At 43.7% G+C, this 17,243-nt stretch overlaps 2 protein-coding genes across 3 annotated transcripts in view; one reads left to right on the plus strand and one right to left on the minus strand.

Moving 5' to 3' along the window:
- The window catches only part of upf2 (UPF2 regulator of nonsense mediated mRNA decay), a 25,063-nt gene extending 19,146 nt beyond the window's left edge, over positions 1-5,917 (plus strand). The window contains exons 19-21 of one of the 2 annotated variants that reach the window (XM_017439155.2): positions 1,181-1,322; positions 2,273-2,393; positions 3,451-5,917. In XM_017439155.2, coding sequence (XP_017294644.2) covers positions 1,181-1,322; positions 2,273-2,393; positions 3,451-3,460 — 273 coding nt within the window. In that variant the 3' untranslated portion in view covers positions 3,461-5,917. The remainder of the gene's footprint in view (positions 1-1,180; positions 1,323-2,272; positions 2,394-3,450) is intronic. The other variant, XM_037981135.1, reaches the window with a different exon arrangement.
- A 2,342-nt stretch (positions 5,918-8,259) lies between these two features.
- Positions 8,260-16,603, minus strand: LOC108249649 (specifically androgen-regulated gene protein). Its single transcript, XM_017439157.3, has 4 exons — positions 16,470-16,603; positions 14,690-14,881; positions 12,488-12,755; positions 8,260-12,405 (listed from the first exon to the last, which is right to left on the minus strand). The coding sequence occupies exons 2-4, from the start codon at positions 14,765-14,767 to the stop codon at positions 11,060-11,062; spliced, it is 1,692 nt and encodes a 563-aa protein (XP_017294646.1). The 5' UTR covers positions 14,768-14,881; positions 16,470-16,603; the 3' UTR covers positions 8,260-11,059.
- Between the last annotated feature and the right edge of the window lie 640 nt (positions 16,604-17,243).

Here is a 17,243-nt window from a genome sequence, read left to right on the forward strand (position 1 = left end):
ATCAAAGTTCTCAAATAAAGCACCTTTTGAGAATGTCAATGTTTGTTGGGAATTATCTTACAGAACTAGGAAGGATTTTTGGTTTAGATATTAAAAGTTATGGTTGTTTAGACTGAAACAGCTACTTCTTCTAGATAAAATCCTGTTCAAGTTGACTTTTTACGCCTTCTTGTACAAATTGACCAACTTTAGTTGGTCTGATGTAAATTTTGTTCAAAATGCTTCAGGTATCATTTTTAGTGTCTGTCGCAACTCAAAGAAACGGGTCAGCAGGGAGGACAGGAAACTGTTTGTAGGAGTTTAAATCAGAAATCAAGCACAGATTAAAGAGGGAGATAAGTTACAGAACTGAGGCTGTTTCAGGATCCGGCACACGTGGGGTTAAATGCTCCCAGATATACATTAAATGTGAGCGAGTGGTGCAACGTGTGGCTTGAGGGCAGAAAGTGGCTCCTTTCACCGCAGGGCGTGACGGGTCTTTTCTGTCAGGACTCGAGCTCACGGAGGAGAAAACACAGAGCGGCTTTCTGTGTGTGTAAACACGCCGCCGCGACTGCAGCGGGGAGAACAGGCGCCCTGTGTGTGTGTGTGTGTGTGTGTGTGTGTGTGTGTGTGCAGGAAACACACACACACACTGAACAGCTGAACAAAACCAACATTCAGCTGCTGTTTTTCTGCTCCACCTTTCTAAGGAGGTAAATGTGAAGCTGCAGACGGCCGCAGCAGCACATCATGTCTGTCAGCAGAGCGAGGCTAGCAGTTTCCACCCGTTTCCAGTCTTTATGCTAAGCTAAGCTGCTTCTTGTAGCTTCGTTGTTTTTATTTAAAGACATTAATCACGTTAAAAAAGTCAAACTCTTCCTGATGTTTCATTTAACAGGAGCTCAAAAAAAGGACTTGTTTTTATTTTGTTTGCTAGCTATGGCGGCCATTTTTAAATTTGAACAGAGAACTGCTTGCAGGAGAATCCGGAGGTTACTGTCAGAATCATCGCTCATACCTCAGCTCAACCGTCTTTGTGTTTGCTAAGGTGGCTGTGGCGGCCATTTTTAATCAGGTTGACCCAAACCACTAATCAGCCATTGGGAGAGTTTGAGGCACTTCCTTCCTGTGGTTCTTGGGTCCTCAGAGGGTTCCAAGGGTTCTCCACTGACCGTGTTCTTGTTCTCCTGGCCGGCAGTATAAGATCCTGAACGTTCCGCTGTCGTCCCACCTGGCGGCGAATCACTTCAACCAGCAGCAGGCGGAGCAGGAGGAGCGGATGAGGATGAAGAAGCTGACCCTGGACATCAACGAGAGGCAGGAGCAGGAGGACTACCAGGGTACGGGCCGCGGCTCGCTCGCCTCAAAGAACCCGAGTGTCGGCGGAAACCAATCAGAACCGCTTCCTGAAGAGTCTCGCTCGTAAATCTTTTATCATCGCCGTCAGGAAACTAAAGCAGCCGAAAAACAACTTCCTGTCGCCACCATCTGTGGCTAAAATCACTTCGTAGACGTTTGATCCTCGGCTGATAAAAAATAAACTTCGTTTTTTGGACTTTTCTGTGTTTTAGATTTAAGACGACAGTTAGGAGCGCCGAATGAAAGAAAACAGCTAAAACTAGCAGAACAGCAGCTAAAAGGTTAAATCAGTAAAACAGCAGAAAGTAGCTCAAACTAGCGACATGGCAGAAACAAAGCTAAAACTGGCGAAATGGCAGAAAAATAGCTAAAACTAGCAAAGTGGCAGAAAAAAGCTAAAACTAGCGAAATGGCTGAAAGTAGCTAAAACTAGCGACATGGCAGAAAAAAGCTAAAACTAGCAAAATGGCAGAAAAAAAGGTAAAACTGGTGAAATGGCAGAAAGTAGCTAAAACTAGCAAAATGGCAGAAAGTAGCTAAAGCTAGCAAAATGGCAGACAGTAGCTAAAACTAGCGAAAATGCAGAAAAAAAGCCAAAACTAGCTAAAAGGCAGAAGGTAGCTAAAAGTGGCAAAATAGTAGAAATACAGTTGCTAAAAACTAAAATGAGCAAAACGGTAGTTAAAGGTTAAATTTAGTAAATTTGCAAAACAAATCAGTAGCTAAAAGTTGCATAAAAAGGTAAAAACAGAAAAATGTTTTGAAGGAAATGAAGAAATCTTCGTGTTTTTTCTTCAGGGAAAATATTTCTGCCTCAAATCACAGCAGCCGTCTCCTGAAAGAGCTGAACATTTTAAAAACAGCTAAAACGGCTGCTGACTGTGCGTTCTTCGGCTCTGATGGAACCTCTTCTCTCCTCTCCGTCTCACAGAGATGATGCAGTCGTTGGCTCAGCGTCCGGCTCAGGCCAACACCAACCGCGAGCGCCGGCCTCGCTACCAGCACCCGAAAGGCGCTCCCAACGCCGACCTGATCTTCAAAACCGGGGGAAGGTGAGTGTGGCGTCCCCGACCGCCGCGAGGACACGCCCTCGCTGTCACTGACCGGCGTCTCTCCGAACAGGCAGAGAGGGACAGACAGGACGGACAAGCAGCAGGGACAGCAGGGACATGTCTTCCAGTAGATCAGAGAGGACGCTTCTGATAAAATGCTGAGCGAGCGCCAAAAGACCAAACCAGCTAAAACTGAGTGGGTCACGCTAAAACCAGCTAAAGGCTAGCTAAAAGCTAACAGTTGGAAAAGACTAACTAAGCACTAGAAACAGCAAAAGATGAGCTAAAAGCAAAAGGCTAGCCAGAAGCTAAAAGTAGTAAAAACTAGGTAGAAGAAGCAAAAGGGTAGATAAGAGCTGAAACTTACAGAAACATAGCTAAAAGCTAAAAATTAAAAGCTAACAGTTGCAGGAGGCTAAAAATGCTAAAAACCGTTAAAAGACTAGCTATAAGCTTCAAGTAGCAAAAGGCTATCTAAAAGCAAAACGCTAGCCATAAAGTAAAAGTAGCAAAAAGTAGCAAAAGGGTACATTAAAGCTAAAACTTGGAAAAGGTTAGCTAAACACTGAAACTTACAAAAAGCTAGCTAAAGGCTAAAAATTTGAAATGGTTGCTAAAAGTATCACAAGAATAGCTAGAAGCTAAGAAGCTAAAGCTAGCTTTCAGCTGAAAGTAGCAGAAGGCTAGCTAAAAGATAAAAGTGGGGAAACGTTAGCTTAAAGCTAAAAGGTAAAAAAACAGCTGTTTTGCTGAAACAGATCAAAGTTTCTGAAGGAACTGAAGAGATCTTAACGTGTTTCTATAGGAAAATATTTGTAAATAAAATTAAATATTTCGAAAAGTATAAATCTTCTGTAGTTCGATTATAAATAAATGCTGACTCAGCGTTTTATCCGACATTTTAGCTTTAATTTAACAGCATAAAACGTGCAGAAGGTTTTTATTTTAAAGTTGTTCTTCTTGTTTTTAAAACTAAACCAAGTAAAACAGAAGAATTAAAGATGAGAAGTTTGTGTCTTCGGCTCGTCTGCAGTAAGTGTCCTGCTCTGTCCTCCAGGAGACGCTGATGGCGGTCTGGGCCCGGGCTGAGCGAGCGAGCACGACGGAGAACGAATGAGCAAAAGAGAGAGAGAGGACGAGGAGATCGGGAGGGGGAGCCGGCCGCAACCGGGAACGAGTCCCCCGCTGACGTCGGGACAGACCGGACCCCTGACCTGGACAGACTGTCACCCAGGAGGAGGAGCTGGGGTCAAAGGTCAGGGCTCAGACAGGCGGCTCTCTTTCTTTTTTGTCTGTTGCCAGAGATGACGAAAAAAAAAAACCCAAACAAACATCACGACTGTCTGGACCTGAAAACGGACTTCACACAGACGGGAGGAGACGAGGCGGATGTCCCGCCGTCCCCCAGGTGGAGGACAAACAAACCTCCTGGACATTTTCCTGCTTTACTTCAGTTTATCTTTGATTCTCGGCTCGGACTCTGGGGTCACGTCTGACGTGTTGAAGTCGGAGCGATTCAGTCGCAGGAAAGACGCGAGAGTGGACGGCTGGGTTGGACGTTCGTCTCTGGGTTGATGTTTGCTGATGATTTTCTTCTCAGGATTATCAAGTAAGATCAGAAACGTCAAAATATTCAATTTGACCAAAAAAAGAAGCTGATTGGAACATTTAAATTCCTGCTGCGTTTCCATCATATGAAGCCTCAATAATTTAAAAACGCTTCATTTCTGAGATCAAATTAGTTTTTCATTAATTGGACCTGTTTTATTTCTGCTGTTGGAGTTTTGAATGAATCCGTTAGTAATTAAAAAAAGATTATTTAAAAATGATTAAAACTTTCGTCTCTCCGAAGAGTCTGTTTTTGATTCTGAAGGATTCTTGGAGTCGTAATCGTCTCATTAACTGCTGTAAAGATGGCCGATTTAGTAGATTTATGAACTGAAACACCCCCCCCCCCCCAGAGTTAAACCAGCTTTCCCTGAAAAATCCGCATCGAACGCCAAATATTTCAGCAGAAACCTGATGGCGTCGGTCAGAGCTCAGACTGTTTGTTGTGAACGACTCTCAGCTGCTGGAAGCTCCGTGTCTGTGGAGGCTGCAGTCAAACCACTTCAAGATGGCCGCCACAGCTAATTGACCACAATTACTCTGACCCCTGCGGGGGCCGACCTCTGACACCTGAGGTGGCCAACCTCTGACCCCTTAGAGGGCCGACCTCTGACACCTGCGGGGGCCGACCTCTGACCCCTGCGGGGGCCGACCTCTGACACCTGCGGGGGCCGACCTCTGACCCCTGAGAGGGCCGACCTCTGACACCTGCGGGGGCCGACCTCTGACCCCTGAGGGGGCCGACCTCTGACACCTGCGGGGGCCGACCTCTGACACCTGCGGGGGCCGACCTCTGACACCTGAGGGGGCCGACCTCTGACACCTGCGGGGGCCGACCTCTGACACCTGCGGGGGCCGACCTCTGACACCTGCGGGGGCCGACCTCTGACACCTGAGGGGGCCGACCTCTGACACCTGCGGGGGCCGACCTCTGACACCTGCGGGGGCCGACCTCTGACACCTGCGGGGGCCGACCTCTGACACCTGAGGGGGCCGACCTCTGACACCTGCGGGGGCCGACCTCTGACACCTGCGGGGGCCGACCTCTGACACCTGCGGGGGCCGACCTCTGACACCTGAGGGGGCCGACCTCTGACACCTGCGGGGGCCGACCTCTGACACCTGCGGGGGCCGACCTCTGACACCTGCGGGGGCCGACCTCTGACACCTGAGGGGGCCGACCTCTGACACCTGCGGGGGCCGACCTCTGACACCTGCGGGGGCCGACCTCTGACACCTGCGGGGGCCGACCTCTGACCCCTGAGGGGGCCGACCTCTGACACCTGTGGGGGCCGACCTCTGACCCCTGCAGCAGATGAAACAGTAGCTGAGAGTCGTTCTCAACAGGAAGTCTGAACACGAACTGATCACCTGAGAGCTTTGGCGTGCTGAGTCGGGGGGGAACTGTTTCGGGGGGGGGGACTGGTAATCGTAAAGTTGTTAAATAAAAAAAAAAAAGTAAAATTTGACTCAGACTGTATGAAATGGATCAAACTAGGAAAACGGCAGCGTAATAAAAATGTAAATACAACTTAAATCCTGACAAACTTTGTGTAAAATGATCTGCAAACCTCAGAACTTCCTTTTAAAAACGACCCGTCTGAACCAATCGTGACGCTTTAAAGGAGGCGGAGTCTGGTGTCGTTAGGAACTTTGTCCTGATCCTGGAGGATCCTGGAGGCCTGACGGCGTCACCGATCCAACATTTACTCCTTCGGGTCGTCGTCGCTTTTTGTTTTTAGTTTTAAAACTTCAACCCGAGTTCTTTTTCTCGTTCTGGATTCCGGCGTGCCTGAAAGTCTTCCTGTGAGTTTCTACTCGGCTGCATGAGCCTTTCAGGTTTCTGTCTTTTCTTCGCTGTAAAGTTTCTGTGTCGAGGTTTAAAACTCTCACAATAAAGAGGATTTAACCCAGTTTATCTGAGACTTCTGGTCTGTAAACCAGGTCAGTTTTGTGTTGGTGGTTTGTTCTTGTTTGCGAGGGTGCGTCTTGTTTGTCGAAGTCTTAATTACAAGGCAGGAGGCCGAAGAATTTCCTCATTTCCTGCCAGAACTTTCTGCTAAACGCTGCATCTGAGCACGAAAAGAAAAGCTCAGATTCCTTAAAGCTGCTTCAAAATTCAAGCGAAGAAATCAAACACAAGCTTTTCTTTAACTGCATCAAAAGGTGCAGCTTGAAGGAATTTACTCCACGAGCTTTTCAGATATATGGATGTAAAAGTCTGGGAACGCGGGTACGCACTCAATGTAAACACGTGGAGTTTGTTTCTACGGAGACTAAAAACAGCTTGACTTCCTGTTTGGAAGAGAAAATTGGGAGCTCAGACAGTGGGAGTCAATGGGAGTCAGTGGGAGTCAGTGGGAGTCTGTGGGAGTCAGTGAGAGTTAATGGGAGTCAGTGGGAGTCTGTGGGAGTCTATGGGAGTCAATGGGACTCAGTGGGAGTCAGTGGGAGTCTATGGGAGTCAGTGAGAGTCTATGGGAGTCTATGAAAGTCTATGGGAGTCAATGGGAGTCAGTGAGAGTCTATGGGAGTCTATGAAAGTCTATGGGAGTCAATGGGACTCAGTGGGAGTCTATGGGAGTCTATGAAAGTCTATGGGAGTCAATGGGACTCAGTGAGAGTCAGTGAGAGTCAGTGGGAGTCTATGGGAGTCTATGAAAGTCTATGGGAGTCAATGGGACTCAGTGAGAGTCAGTGGGAGTCAGTGAGAGTTAATGGGAGTCAGTGGGAGTCTGTGGGAGTCTATGAAAGTCTATGGGAGTCAGTGGGAGTCAGTGAGAGTCTATGAAAGTCTATGGGAGTCAATGGGAGTCAGTGGGAGTCTATGGGAGTCTATGAAAGTCTATGGGAGTCAATGGGAGTCAGTGAGAGTCTATGGGAGTCTATGAAAGTCTATGGGAGTCAATGGGACTCAGTGGGAGTCTATGAAAGTCTATGGGAGTCAATGGGACTCAGTGAGAGTCAGTGGGAGTCAGTGAGAGTTAATGGGAGTCAGTGGGAGTCTGTGGGAGTCTATGAAAGTCTATGGGAGTCAGTGGGAGTCAGTGAGAGTCTATGAAAGTCTATGGGAGTCAATGGGAGTCAGTGGGAGTCTATGGGAGTCTATGAAAGTCTATGGGAGTCAATGGGAGTCAGTGAGAGTCTATGGGAGTCTATGAAAGTCTATGGGAGTCAATGGGACTCAGTGGGAGTCTATGAAAGTCTATGGGAGTCAATGGGACTCAGTGAGAGTCAGTGGGAGTCAGTGAGAGTTAATGGGAGTCAGTGGGAGTCTGTGGGAGTCTATGAAAGTCTATGGGAGTCAATGGGACTCAGTGAGAGTCAGTGGGAGTCAGTGGGAGTCTGTGGGAGTCAGTGGGAGTCTATGGGACTCAGTGGGAGTCAATGGGACTCAGTGAGAGTCTATGGGAGTCAGTGGGAGTCTATGGGAGTCAGTGGGAGTCTGTGGGAGTCTGGGAGTCAGTGGGAGTCTATGGGAGTCAATGGGACTCAGTGGGAGGCTGTGGGAGTCTGTGGGAGTCTATGGGAGTCAGTGGGAGTCTATGGGAGTCAGTGGGAGTGTGTGGGAGTCTATGGGAGTCTGTGGGAGTCAGTGGGAGTCTATGGGAGTCTGTGGGAGTCTATGAAAGTCTATGGGAGTCAATGGGACTCAGTGAGAGTCAGTGGGAGTCTGTGGGAGTTTATGGGAGTCTGTGGGAGTCTGGGAGTCTGTGGGAGTCAATGGGAGTGTGAGTGCGTAGTTTGAACTCTGTTACGAGAAAATTATAATTCGTAAAGCAGCGAGAGACAAACTGGATGAAAGAAGACCAGTTTTTTTTCCTGTTTTGATTTATAAATTGTTCCAGAAGTGTAAAGATCGTTCAGCAGCTCAGTGGAGTCAATCTGCGGTGAATCTGCCTAAATCCTGAAACTTTAACTGTGATTTTATAAAAAAAACGTTAAAGATATGAAAACAGGAAGTCCAGCTGTCTGCGACCCGTAGAAAGGTTGAACGATGTTTTTTTTTAATTATGTCTGAGCTGCTTTTAACGCTCGTTTCACCGAAAACCCATCGACGTCTATGGGGAAATATTTCATATTTTTTTGTTAATTTTGCCCACATCATTCGATGCATTTCTACCAAACTTCGCAGCTCGATGTTCCAGATCGAGACGCACATTTTGAGTTTTTTTCCTGAAACTGCAGGATAAGATTAGCAGACTGGAGCTCCGACGGGGGTTCCTTCTTTACGTTTAATAAAAGGCAAACAAGCAGGTTTATTTTATATTACTCTGTTTATTAAGGGACAAAAATCAACATTTTAGTTTTATTTACAAGATGGACATTTCAGCATGAACCCGTACCACCAGGCAGTTAGCAGCAACTGATTTACACCGATTTACCGCACATCGAATCACTTTTTCCACATCATTCTGGGACGATATTATTCACACTTTGCAGAAACGTTTCCTCATAAAACAGGAAGTAGTTAGGAACTGTATGCACGCACCGTCTGATACTTCAATAAAACTGCAGCTGAACTGCAGAGAGCCGGAGTCTGAAAACAAAACAAAAAATCACTAAATATACTTCAAAAGTTCCTGTAGATGAGCTACAGAGGCCGGAGTCCTTATAAAACACACACACACACACACGCTCGGTATACAACAGTTAAATAACACACAGCAAAGTTATCGACAGAAATGAGAAAATAGAAGTGAGTCGAGTCGTATTTCCAGACCGTGTGGTTTTACTGACAATAACCAGCTTTCGGTCTGCGGTCCGGAGTAAAAATATCCTGCAGCTTCCAGCTGGGCTGAGAGAAACTACTCCTCTCAGGCTTTTAACGTTCTCCCAAAAAACAAAACTGTTACAAGAAACTAAATGTCCAGAAGATAAACAACAAACTAAAACACAAAGGTCAGAGTTCACAGCCTGAGATTTACTTCGTGTCTCAAAAAGAAAACGGCTTCAAACTTTTAAATGACGTCACAGGATGCTTCTGTAAAAAAAAACTTAATCAAAATAATTAAATTTTTAGTTTTGTTTTAGAATAAAATGTGATTTTTAGGCTTCACTTTTTAATTCTTCCCTTCTAGGAAAAAACATGAAAATCACGTGAAAAAATGTTAAATTACCATGTGAAACGTTTTGCACACTTTGGGACTTTTGAACAAAAAGACACAAACTTCACATGTGAAAACATGAAATGAACATGTACGTTTTTCACATTTCCCATGTAAATTTGGAACCAAACAAAACATAACTTCACATGTTAATTAAGCACATTTTCTCCAATGAAAAGTTGGAAAATTAACATGTGAAATGCACTTTTTTTTACGTTTCACATGTGACTTTTCACATGAAATTCACATGTAAAAAATCTTAATTTTCATATGTGAAAACATGAAATTAACATGTACGTTTTCCATATTTCACATGTTAATTTAGCACGTTTTCTCCAATGGAAAGTTGGAAAATTAACATGTGAAACGCACATTTTTTTTTAGTTTCACATGTGACTTTTCACATGAAATTCAGATGTGAAAACATCTTAAACTAACATGTGAATTACATGTTTTGCTTGTTTTCCGTATGATTTTATAACATTTTTAACATGTTTACCTGCTCACATGTGAAAAATCTCATTTTCATATGTGAAAACATGAAATTAACATGTACATGTTTTTCACATTTCCCATGGGAATTTGGACATGTTGTCTCCAATGGAAAGTTGGAACATTAACATGTGAAATGCACATTTTTTACATGTTTCACATGTGACTTTTCACATGAAATTCACTTGTGAAAGAACTGCATGGTTTCACATGTGAAAACATCTTAAACTAACATGTGAAATGCATGTTTTACATGTGATTTTGTAACATTTTTAACATGTTCCCCAGGTCACATGTGAAAAACGTGTAATTCATGTGTTTTTGTCAGTAATTAGCTTTTTTTATTTTTATCCTAAATATTTTTGTATCATTTTAGCCCAAGAAGCCCACGGTGTCATTAATAATTCATTTTGTAAAAGGTTCCTATAGTCCACGCTGCCCTGAATGGGTTAATGTGAATAAATGTCAGTCTTTAAAAGCTAAAATGGCCGCCATTAAAAAGGTTTTAATAAACTTTCGAGTTCCTGGAAAACGTTCATCGATCCAACCCCACAGATCGTTTTTTGGCTAATCCTCCATTTTGTCCTCCGTGAAGCCAACAGGCTGCAGGCATTCCCCAGCGAGTCTCCAAAATGTCTCGAAACGTTTGCAGAAGTTCTCGGTTTCCAAAGTGCGAGTCGAAGCTCGGAAACTGCAAATGTTCCTCAAACGTGTCGCAGAATGTCTGAAAGCTGTCTCCAATCAGTCTCAGTTTAGTTTCTGTGAGTCAGAAAGTGCGATGAATGCAACTTTAGGAGGGTTTATGGACCGATGAAACCAAAAATAAGAAGATTTTTCGACTAAATTGCACAAAAAATGCACGCCCTTCGAAGGAATGACGGTTTACCTGCAGCTACATAGAAAAGTACCAATTTGCTGCGACTCTAAGTGGAAAATTTCCGTATTTTCTCTCATTTTTGTCTCAAACTGTTCTTCAATGAGTTCCAGGTTTGATACAAATATAAATTAAAACCATGAAGGGAATTTTAGGCGCCAGGTCGGCTTGAGAAGTTTAAAAGCACCAAAGGACCCCAGTAGACAGGATAAAATATAAAAATGTCTCCCTTTTCCCACGTTACATCGCAACAATAACAACCTTAAAGACGGGGAGACATAAAATGCTGCTCAAATCCTTAAAGAACCTTTTGTCTCATCGGAGGCGAGGTAAACAACGTCTTGAAGTCTCGACTCAGTTTCTGTTGAGATTTCGGTCAAGGAAACAATGTTGGGAATGCATCAGCTGTGCGGTCAGGTTTTCTTTAAATGTCAAGCAGATAAAAACTGGCTCTGCAGGTGGATCGGGTTCCGCAGCTCTGCCTTCAGCCGCACCTCACATTCAGACCGGCGTGGAAACTTCTCACATACCGTTGTCATGACCAAGCAGAAGTTCTGGTTTGGCTGTAGAGAGAAAAGAGTTCATCAGGAGTCTTTGAGCAGCCCCAGCTTCCTGAGGGCCTCCCTGCGCGACTCGTTCATGGCCCCCCGGCCGCAAAACTGCACCGTTATCCCCTGAGGACGGAACATGGAGCTGGGCTTCCGCTTGTGATCCGGGGACAAGGCCCGAGGCGAGGGTTTTGGGGGAGTGTTAATGCCTTGGTAGGAGCTGCGAGGGGGTCTCGGGGCCGTGGCCGGCGGCGGAGGTTTGGCGCTTTTGCTTGTCGACCTGTTGGTGGGGTTGATGCTTCGGCTCTTCCCTCCGTAGCTGTTGAGCTCAGCGAGCTGCGGCTCCAGCTTGGCGGCCGTGGGTTGGTTCTTGTCCATGTGGGAGCTGAGGATGTCGGGAAGGTTGGTCTTGGTCGCAGGTGCGGCTGCAGCGGTCATGACTTTCGTCTTGCCTCCGTAAGGATTGAGCTCCGTGGGGTTGGACATCGCCGGCGGGAGGTTTTTAGGTTCGGGGCTGGTCGGATGGGTCAAAGGTTCGTTCTTTGAGGGAACCGCATTGACGATGATGGATTTCCCCCCGTAGTTGTTAAACTCCAACTTGGTGACGTCGGTTGGAGGAGGAGAATGGAGGCCAGCTGTTGGAGATGATGGCTTCTCCTGGAAGCTCTTGGGGGAGAGGGGCTCAGGTTTCCGCTCGCTGTAGAAGTAGCTCGGAGGCGGTACAGCGTTTGGGCTTTGAGCCGCTGGGGCGACGCTGGGCTCCGTAGTTTTGGCTCTGGTGTCCGGATCTTTGGGGTGGTCCTGTACAGCGGCTTTGTTCTTGTTCAGGCCCAGCTTGGACAAGGCCTCCATCCTGGATTTGTCTGGCTCAGGGTCGTTAAAGGAAATACGGCGAGCCGGGACGTTTCGCTCAGTCTGGTCCGTCGCTTGCAGAGAGTTATCCAGCACCAGAGGGTAAGAGGAACCCGGTAGGTTTGACAGCATCTGCTCCTGTCTCTCGTGGATGTCCACGTTAGCCACCGGCTTCGGCTCCTTGCTGCTGTGGATCACGTTGATGTTCGCCGGGTAGCGCCTGGGCTTCGCAGGGGAATGAGGAGAGTGCTTCACGTGAACGTTCGGCCTGTTGCTCGACTTCTCCGAACTAAGGCGGCGAAGTATCGTGGAAGGATCCAAGTTGGTGGTTCCCTCTCCCTTGTTCTCGGCTATCTTCTGGGCGATCAAGACAGGGGTAGGGATACAACCAGGAGGGTGGTAGGAGGAATGACCGTCAGCAGAACCGTAGCTTCCACTTGGTAGGGAAGGGTCGTACCCTGAAGGCAAGCTGTCACGGATTGGCTTCACCTCAAAGTGGCTTTCAGGAGTCGGGAACATGTGTTGAAAATCTGGAAGATGAAGGTTTTTTGCTTAGATTTGTACAATTATTTTAACAGATAAAACTAACTGAGCTACAAAGCTGTACTCTACCTGGGCTGCTGGGGTTGAAGGCTGGTTCTTGGTTCTGTACAGCTGGTTCTTGGTGGACCAGGTCAATGATGTCCTGGTGGGACGACACGTTGACCCTGTGGTTGGAGCTTAGAACAGGAAGTCCATCCACGTGGTTGACGGCGGTCCTGCCGGTTCTAGGCCTGCGGTTATCCACCTCCAGGCTCTCCTCCAACGATTCGATGGTCTCCTCGAAGAACTGGAGGCACTCCTTCTCCGCCGGGCTCAGATACTGCAGCGTGTTGTCTTCCTTCAACCGTAAAAAACAAAAAAGATGAGAATGTTGTCGACGTAGGGATTATATCTACCAAGCAAAACATCTGCAAAGATTCATGCTGTGTCCAAAACTTTCTACGTTCTTTTCCCACCTTCATGATTGGATGTATTGATTCTTTTTTTAATGATAAACTTTAGGAAAAATGGAATATTTATAACAAATAAAGCAACAGTCGGGTCCCGTATGTTCGTTTGCTACTCTTGGCTTCGAGGTGCCGACCTTCAGCTCGTTGTTGTGAACAAGATTAGCTGCTGACATCAGTGTCAGGAAAACCACAGAGACGCAGGATTCACCTGCAGCAACACCCGGCTGAAACCAGATCATCGCCGACCCGCTGCTTTCTGCTGGAATGAACGGGGCCTTTTGTGGCGAAGCGGCTCAGGAGCTGAAAAACTGCAGCTCGACCGGTTCGGCTGCGATGTGAGGCGATGATGAATGTCGTTCTCAAGCCTCAACAAAGAGATTAAGAGGCTGATTTCTCAGGGTTTATGATGACGGACCGTTCTGTGAAACACGAGCCAGAGCCTGGAGGGCGGAACAGCAGTTCGTCTGAGGTTTGTGTTTGTCTTCAGGAGGACAAAAAAAAGGACTTCTGTCCAAGAAATCAGCCGGATCTGTCCCCAGTTTGATGCCTGTTAGCCTCATTTACAAACTTATAACAAAAAGCCTGAAAATTTAAATTAACTAAACATTAAAACCAGCTTTTCTTGAATGAATGCAGAGTTTAAACAAAGATGTTCCTCATTAGGTTGATCGAGGTGTTTATAGATGATAAATAAAACAAAAATATGTCGAACAGAACTTTAGCTAAACTTTAGCTCACTGTTTGTCGTTTCGGCTGCTTTTTGTCTGTTAAATTGGACGATTTTATTTAAAGTGACAGAATATTTTAAACACAAACTAAAGGAAAAATGTTTACTGTAAAAACATGACTGCTGAGGGTCGCTGAAGAAGCTAAAACTAGGTTGCTAAAGTAGCAAAAGGCTAGCTAAAAGAAGCAGAACATTAGCTAAAGGCCAAAGGGAGCAAAATACTAGCTAAAAGTTAAAATTAGCAAAAGAGGCTAGCTGAAAGTATTAAAAGGCTAGCTAAGAGAAGCAATAGGATAGCCAAAGGCTAAACAGAGCAAAATGCTAGCTAAAAGCTAAAAGAAGCAAAAGGCTAGCTAAAAACTAAAAGATGCTAAAACCTAATTAAAAGTAGCTAAAGTTAAAGGATAGTCAAAAGTTAAAAAGAGCAGAATGCTAGCACAAAGCTAAATATATCAAAAAGCTAGCTGAAAGTAGCAAAACTGTGATTCCTGTTTATTATTTCTTTCGTATAACCCGGTCTGTATTTGTTTGTCTGGTAAATGTTTAATTGTTGGATTTTTTTACGTCACTTTCAGTAGAAATTAACTCTCTGACGGAAAAGTTCCTCCTCCCGCTTCACCGCCCCGACCGGTCAGCGTTCCTGAAAGTTAGCAACGACTCTTAGCTACTACCACACTGTTTTAACGTCTTCCTGAAACAATACGCAGCCATTTAAGGTTAGTTTATGTGGTTAAAAAAAAGTATCCTCGCAAAAAAAAAAAAATCTTGAGTTGAAGTTTTTCCCGCCAAACATTTGCAGTGTCTGTATGCTAGCTAAGCTAAGCTAATCTAAACAGGCACTGATTCACGTCAAACTAACTTGTAAAATCAAATTTACTTTCTAAAAATAATATTAACTACCCCTAAATACTTAAAAAAATTTATAAAGCACATATTTAAAGTGAACTTTTTTATTATTAGTGTTTTTGTTATCGTGTCTTGCTCTGACGTTTATTTATTTGTGTTTAAATAAAAAAAACGGGTCGTAACTTGGTCGAACACATTATTGAATTCTAAAACATTTATTTATTAAATGACAACCTTTCAAACACTCACGCCCAGTCTGGAGTTTGGACGGGCGCCTCCGTTGACCCTGTAGTGGAGCTGAGAGTTGCCCTGAAGATGGACGTCCATGGCGAAGAGGGGTCAAAGGTCAGCTGGCATTTGGTCTTTGGGCGGACGGTCCCGACCTTCTAGCACAAAACAGGAATCATGTTCGAAGGCTCATCTAATCTTCTACGTGAGACTCTGGAGGGACGTCAGAAAACACGAGGAAGAGGTCAAAGGTCACGACATTTAAAGCATTGGAAGGCGTTACGATCAAACAGGTGGATGAAAACTGATTTAACTGTAAAAACAAACCATAAAATGATTAAAAAGAAAACAATGTGCAAATTTATTAAATCTTTTAAGGTTTTCTGATATTTCTGCTTGTTTAATTTTAAATTTAGACAATTTTAACGCTTGTAGACCTGAACAAACTCCTAAAGAAGTTAATGTTAGACCAGTTTAAATGTGAAACAAGGAACTTATTTAACAGAAAATGCCTCTAAACAAATATAAACTTTTATAAATGCTGCTGTTTTGTGAAGTTCTGGAACAGGAAATTTGTTAAAAAGACGAAGAAACTACAAAAACAACTTTTCAAACAGTTTGACTCGAAACAAATGAGTCAGTTGTTTAAAGAAATATATCTTTTCATCTAATATTTTCACCTCTTTTATTTAATGTCCTTCAGTTGTTGATGTTTATTAATAAAACAGAGTTAAATGAAATTCTTCGAGGCGTTTGCGTTGAAACTGCGAGCTTTAGGTAAATATTTCAGGTTTAATCTTTAACCAAGTTCTGTATTTTATCTCTGCAGGTGAAATCTGTATTCCTCTCCGTTACATAAACGCACAAAGTGCAGGTTTGAAACGTTCGGTTTGTTTCAGAGGCTTCGGCTCGGCATCCCGGCGCCCGACGGACCGGTTCGACCCGCGGCGGCAAGCTGCAGAACTGGATCCTGGAGCCGAAACCAGGGAAATATGTGAGTTACTGACGTGTAAACGGAGGAAATATTCATAAAAATAAACTGGGGATGATTAAAAACGTCGCTCTGCTGAACCGGGTCCAGTTTGGGGTCATTTATCCAACCAGATTAAAGCTGCTTTTATTAGAAAAATTTATTTTTCAGCTCACTGTTTGGTTTGGTCTTATATCTCTTCTTTATATAAACTCATCCCTACAGATTATTGATCTTTTCTGTAAAATAAATAATGTGGTTTAATGATCAGACCTTGATTTAAAGAACTTAAATGAGGAGAAAACCAAATTTTATAACGATATATGGAGTTATTTTTGTTTTCTTGTTGGGTTTCAGTGAAACAATTTACATTTTTTGCCTCATCTTTTGATATATTTTACATTTTATTCAAAAACCTTTTTCAGCTTCATGATATGTTTGGGTTTAATTCAACAGAACAACGAAGTTTAGAACAAAGATGTGAATAAAACTGAAAAAAGTTGAGTTTATCTCATCATTTGATATTTCTGCTTAAAGAAAATAGTATTTTTGGTTGTGTTAGGAAAGTTTTTGTTGTTATAAATGATTATTACATCAATCTTTTTGACATTTTTAATCTGTACAGAAAAAATCTACCTGAAAGAGTCATAAATCAAACAAATCAAAAGTACTTTTATAAAAAGATCCACGTGTGTCCTGCTTAGTTAAGTTTTTAAATATATATTCCTCTAAATCTGTGTTGCAAAAACTGTTTTTATGTTAGATTAAAAAGTGTAATTGTGTAAAAAGTCTAATTTTCCTTTTTACAGAAAAGAATAAATAAAAACTTACCAAAGAGCTCCGCAGATCAGTCATAATAAAACCAAAAACATGAACCTGACTCGAGTTTTGGATCAGTTTTTCCTTAAAATACTCCAGTGGATCCTGCAGATCTGACTGTAGCTTCACCACAGCCACAGGATTTAAAACCACCGAGGCTCCGCCCACATGTGGGTGTGTCTGAAAGAGCCGCGCAGGCCCCGCCCACATTTGGGGACTGATTCAAGGTGACACACCCGGAAGGTATTGGATTCCTGGGATGGGTTCACGGGCTGCAGGACGTTCCGGTTTCGTCCTGTTTGGATGAAACTGGAAGAATTATTGATCTTAAAATTTAAACTCTGTTCAGGAAGGTAAAAAAACAAACTCTGGAGGCCTGAAAAGGATGGCTTTAGGAGCCATTTTAGACACTTTTCTTGGTAATTATTTATGATAATTTGGTTTCTTCAGTTTGGAAATAAAACCTGGACCAATATGAAAACAGAAACATCTTCAAAACTGACATTTTTCAAACGTTCAAGTGATTTATTTTAATTTTTGTGGTTTTAATTTCTGTTAACTGATCTTAGATCTTAGATCTATAATCCAGATCTCCTGACTCCTTTTACATTTTAAAAAATGTCTAAAAATTTAAAATAACTTCTGATATAAAGTTAGGAAACGATCGAACTCGACTTCATTCCTGCAGCACCTTTTAGGCTGCAAGGAAATAAAACTAAATTTATTATATGAAAGGATTAACATTCACTGTGATGCTAATTTGTATTAAAGTAAAAAAGAAATAAT

The sequence above is a fragment of the Kryptolebias marmoratus genome, linkage group LG18, assembly GCF_001649575.2.
Source record: "Kryptolebias marmoratus isolate JLee-2015 linkage group LG18, ASM164957v2, whole genome shotgun sequence".
Classification (NCBI taxonomy): domain Eukaryota; kingdom Metazoa; phylum Chordata; class Actinopteri; order Cyprinodontiformes; family Rivulidae; genus Kryptolebias; species Kryptolebias marmoratus.

Coding starts and splice junctions, on each gene's coding strand:
- LOC108249649 (XM_017439157.3), bottom strand. CDS start 14,767: ATGGACGTCCATCTTCAGGGCAACTCTCAGCTCCACTACAGGGTCAAC. Junction 12,756..14,689: donor GTCCAAACTCCAGACTGGGC/GTGAGTGTTTGA, acceptor TTACGGTTGAAG/GAAGACAACACGCTGCAGTA. Junction 12,406..12,487: donor CTTCAACCCCAGCAGCCCAG/GTAGAGTACAGC, acceptor TTCATCTTCCAG/ATTTTCAACACATGTTCCCG.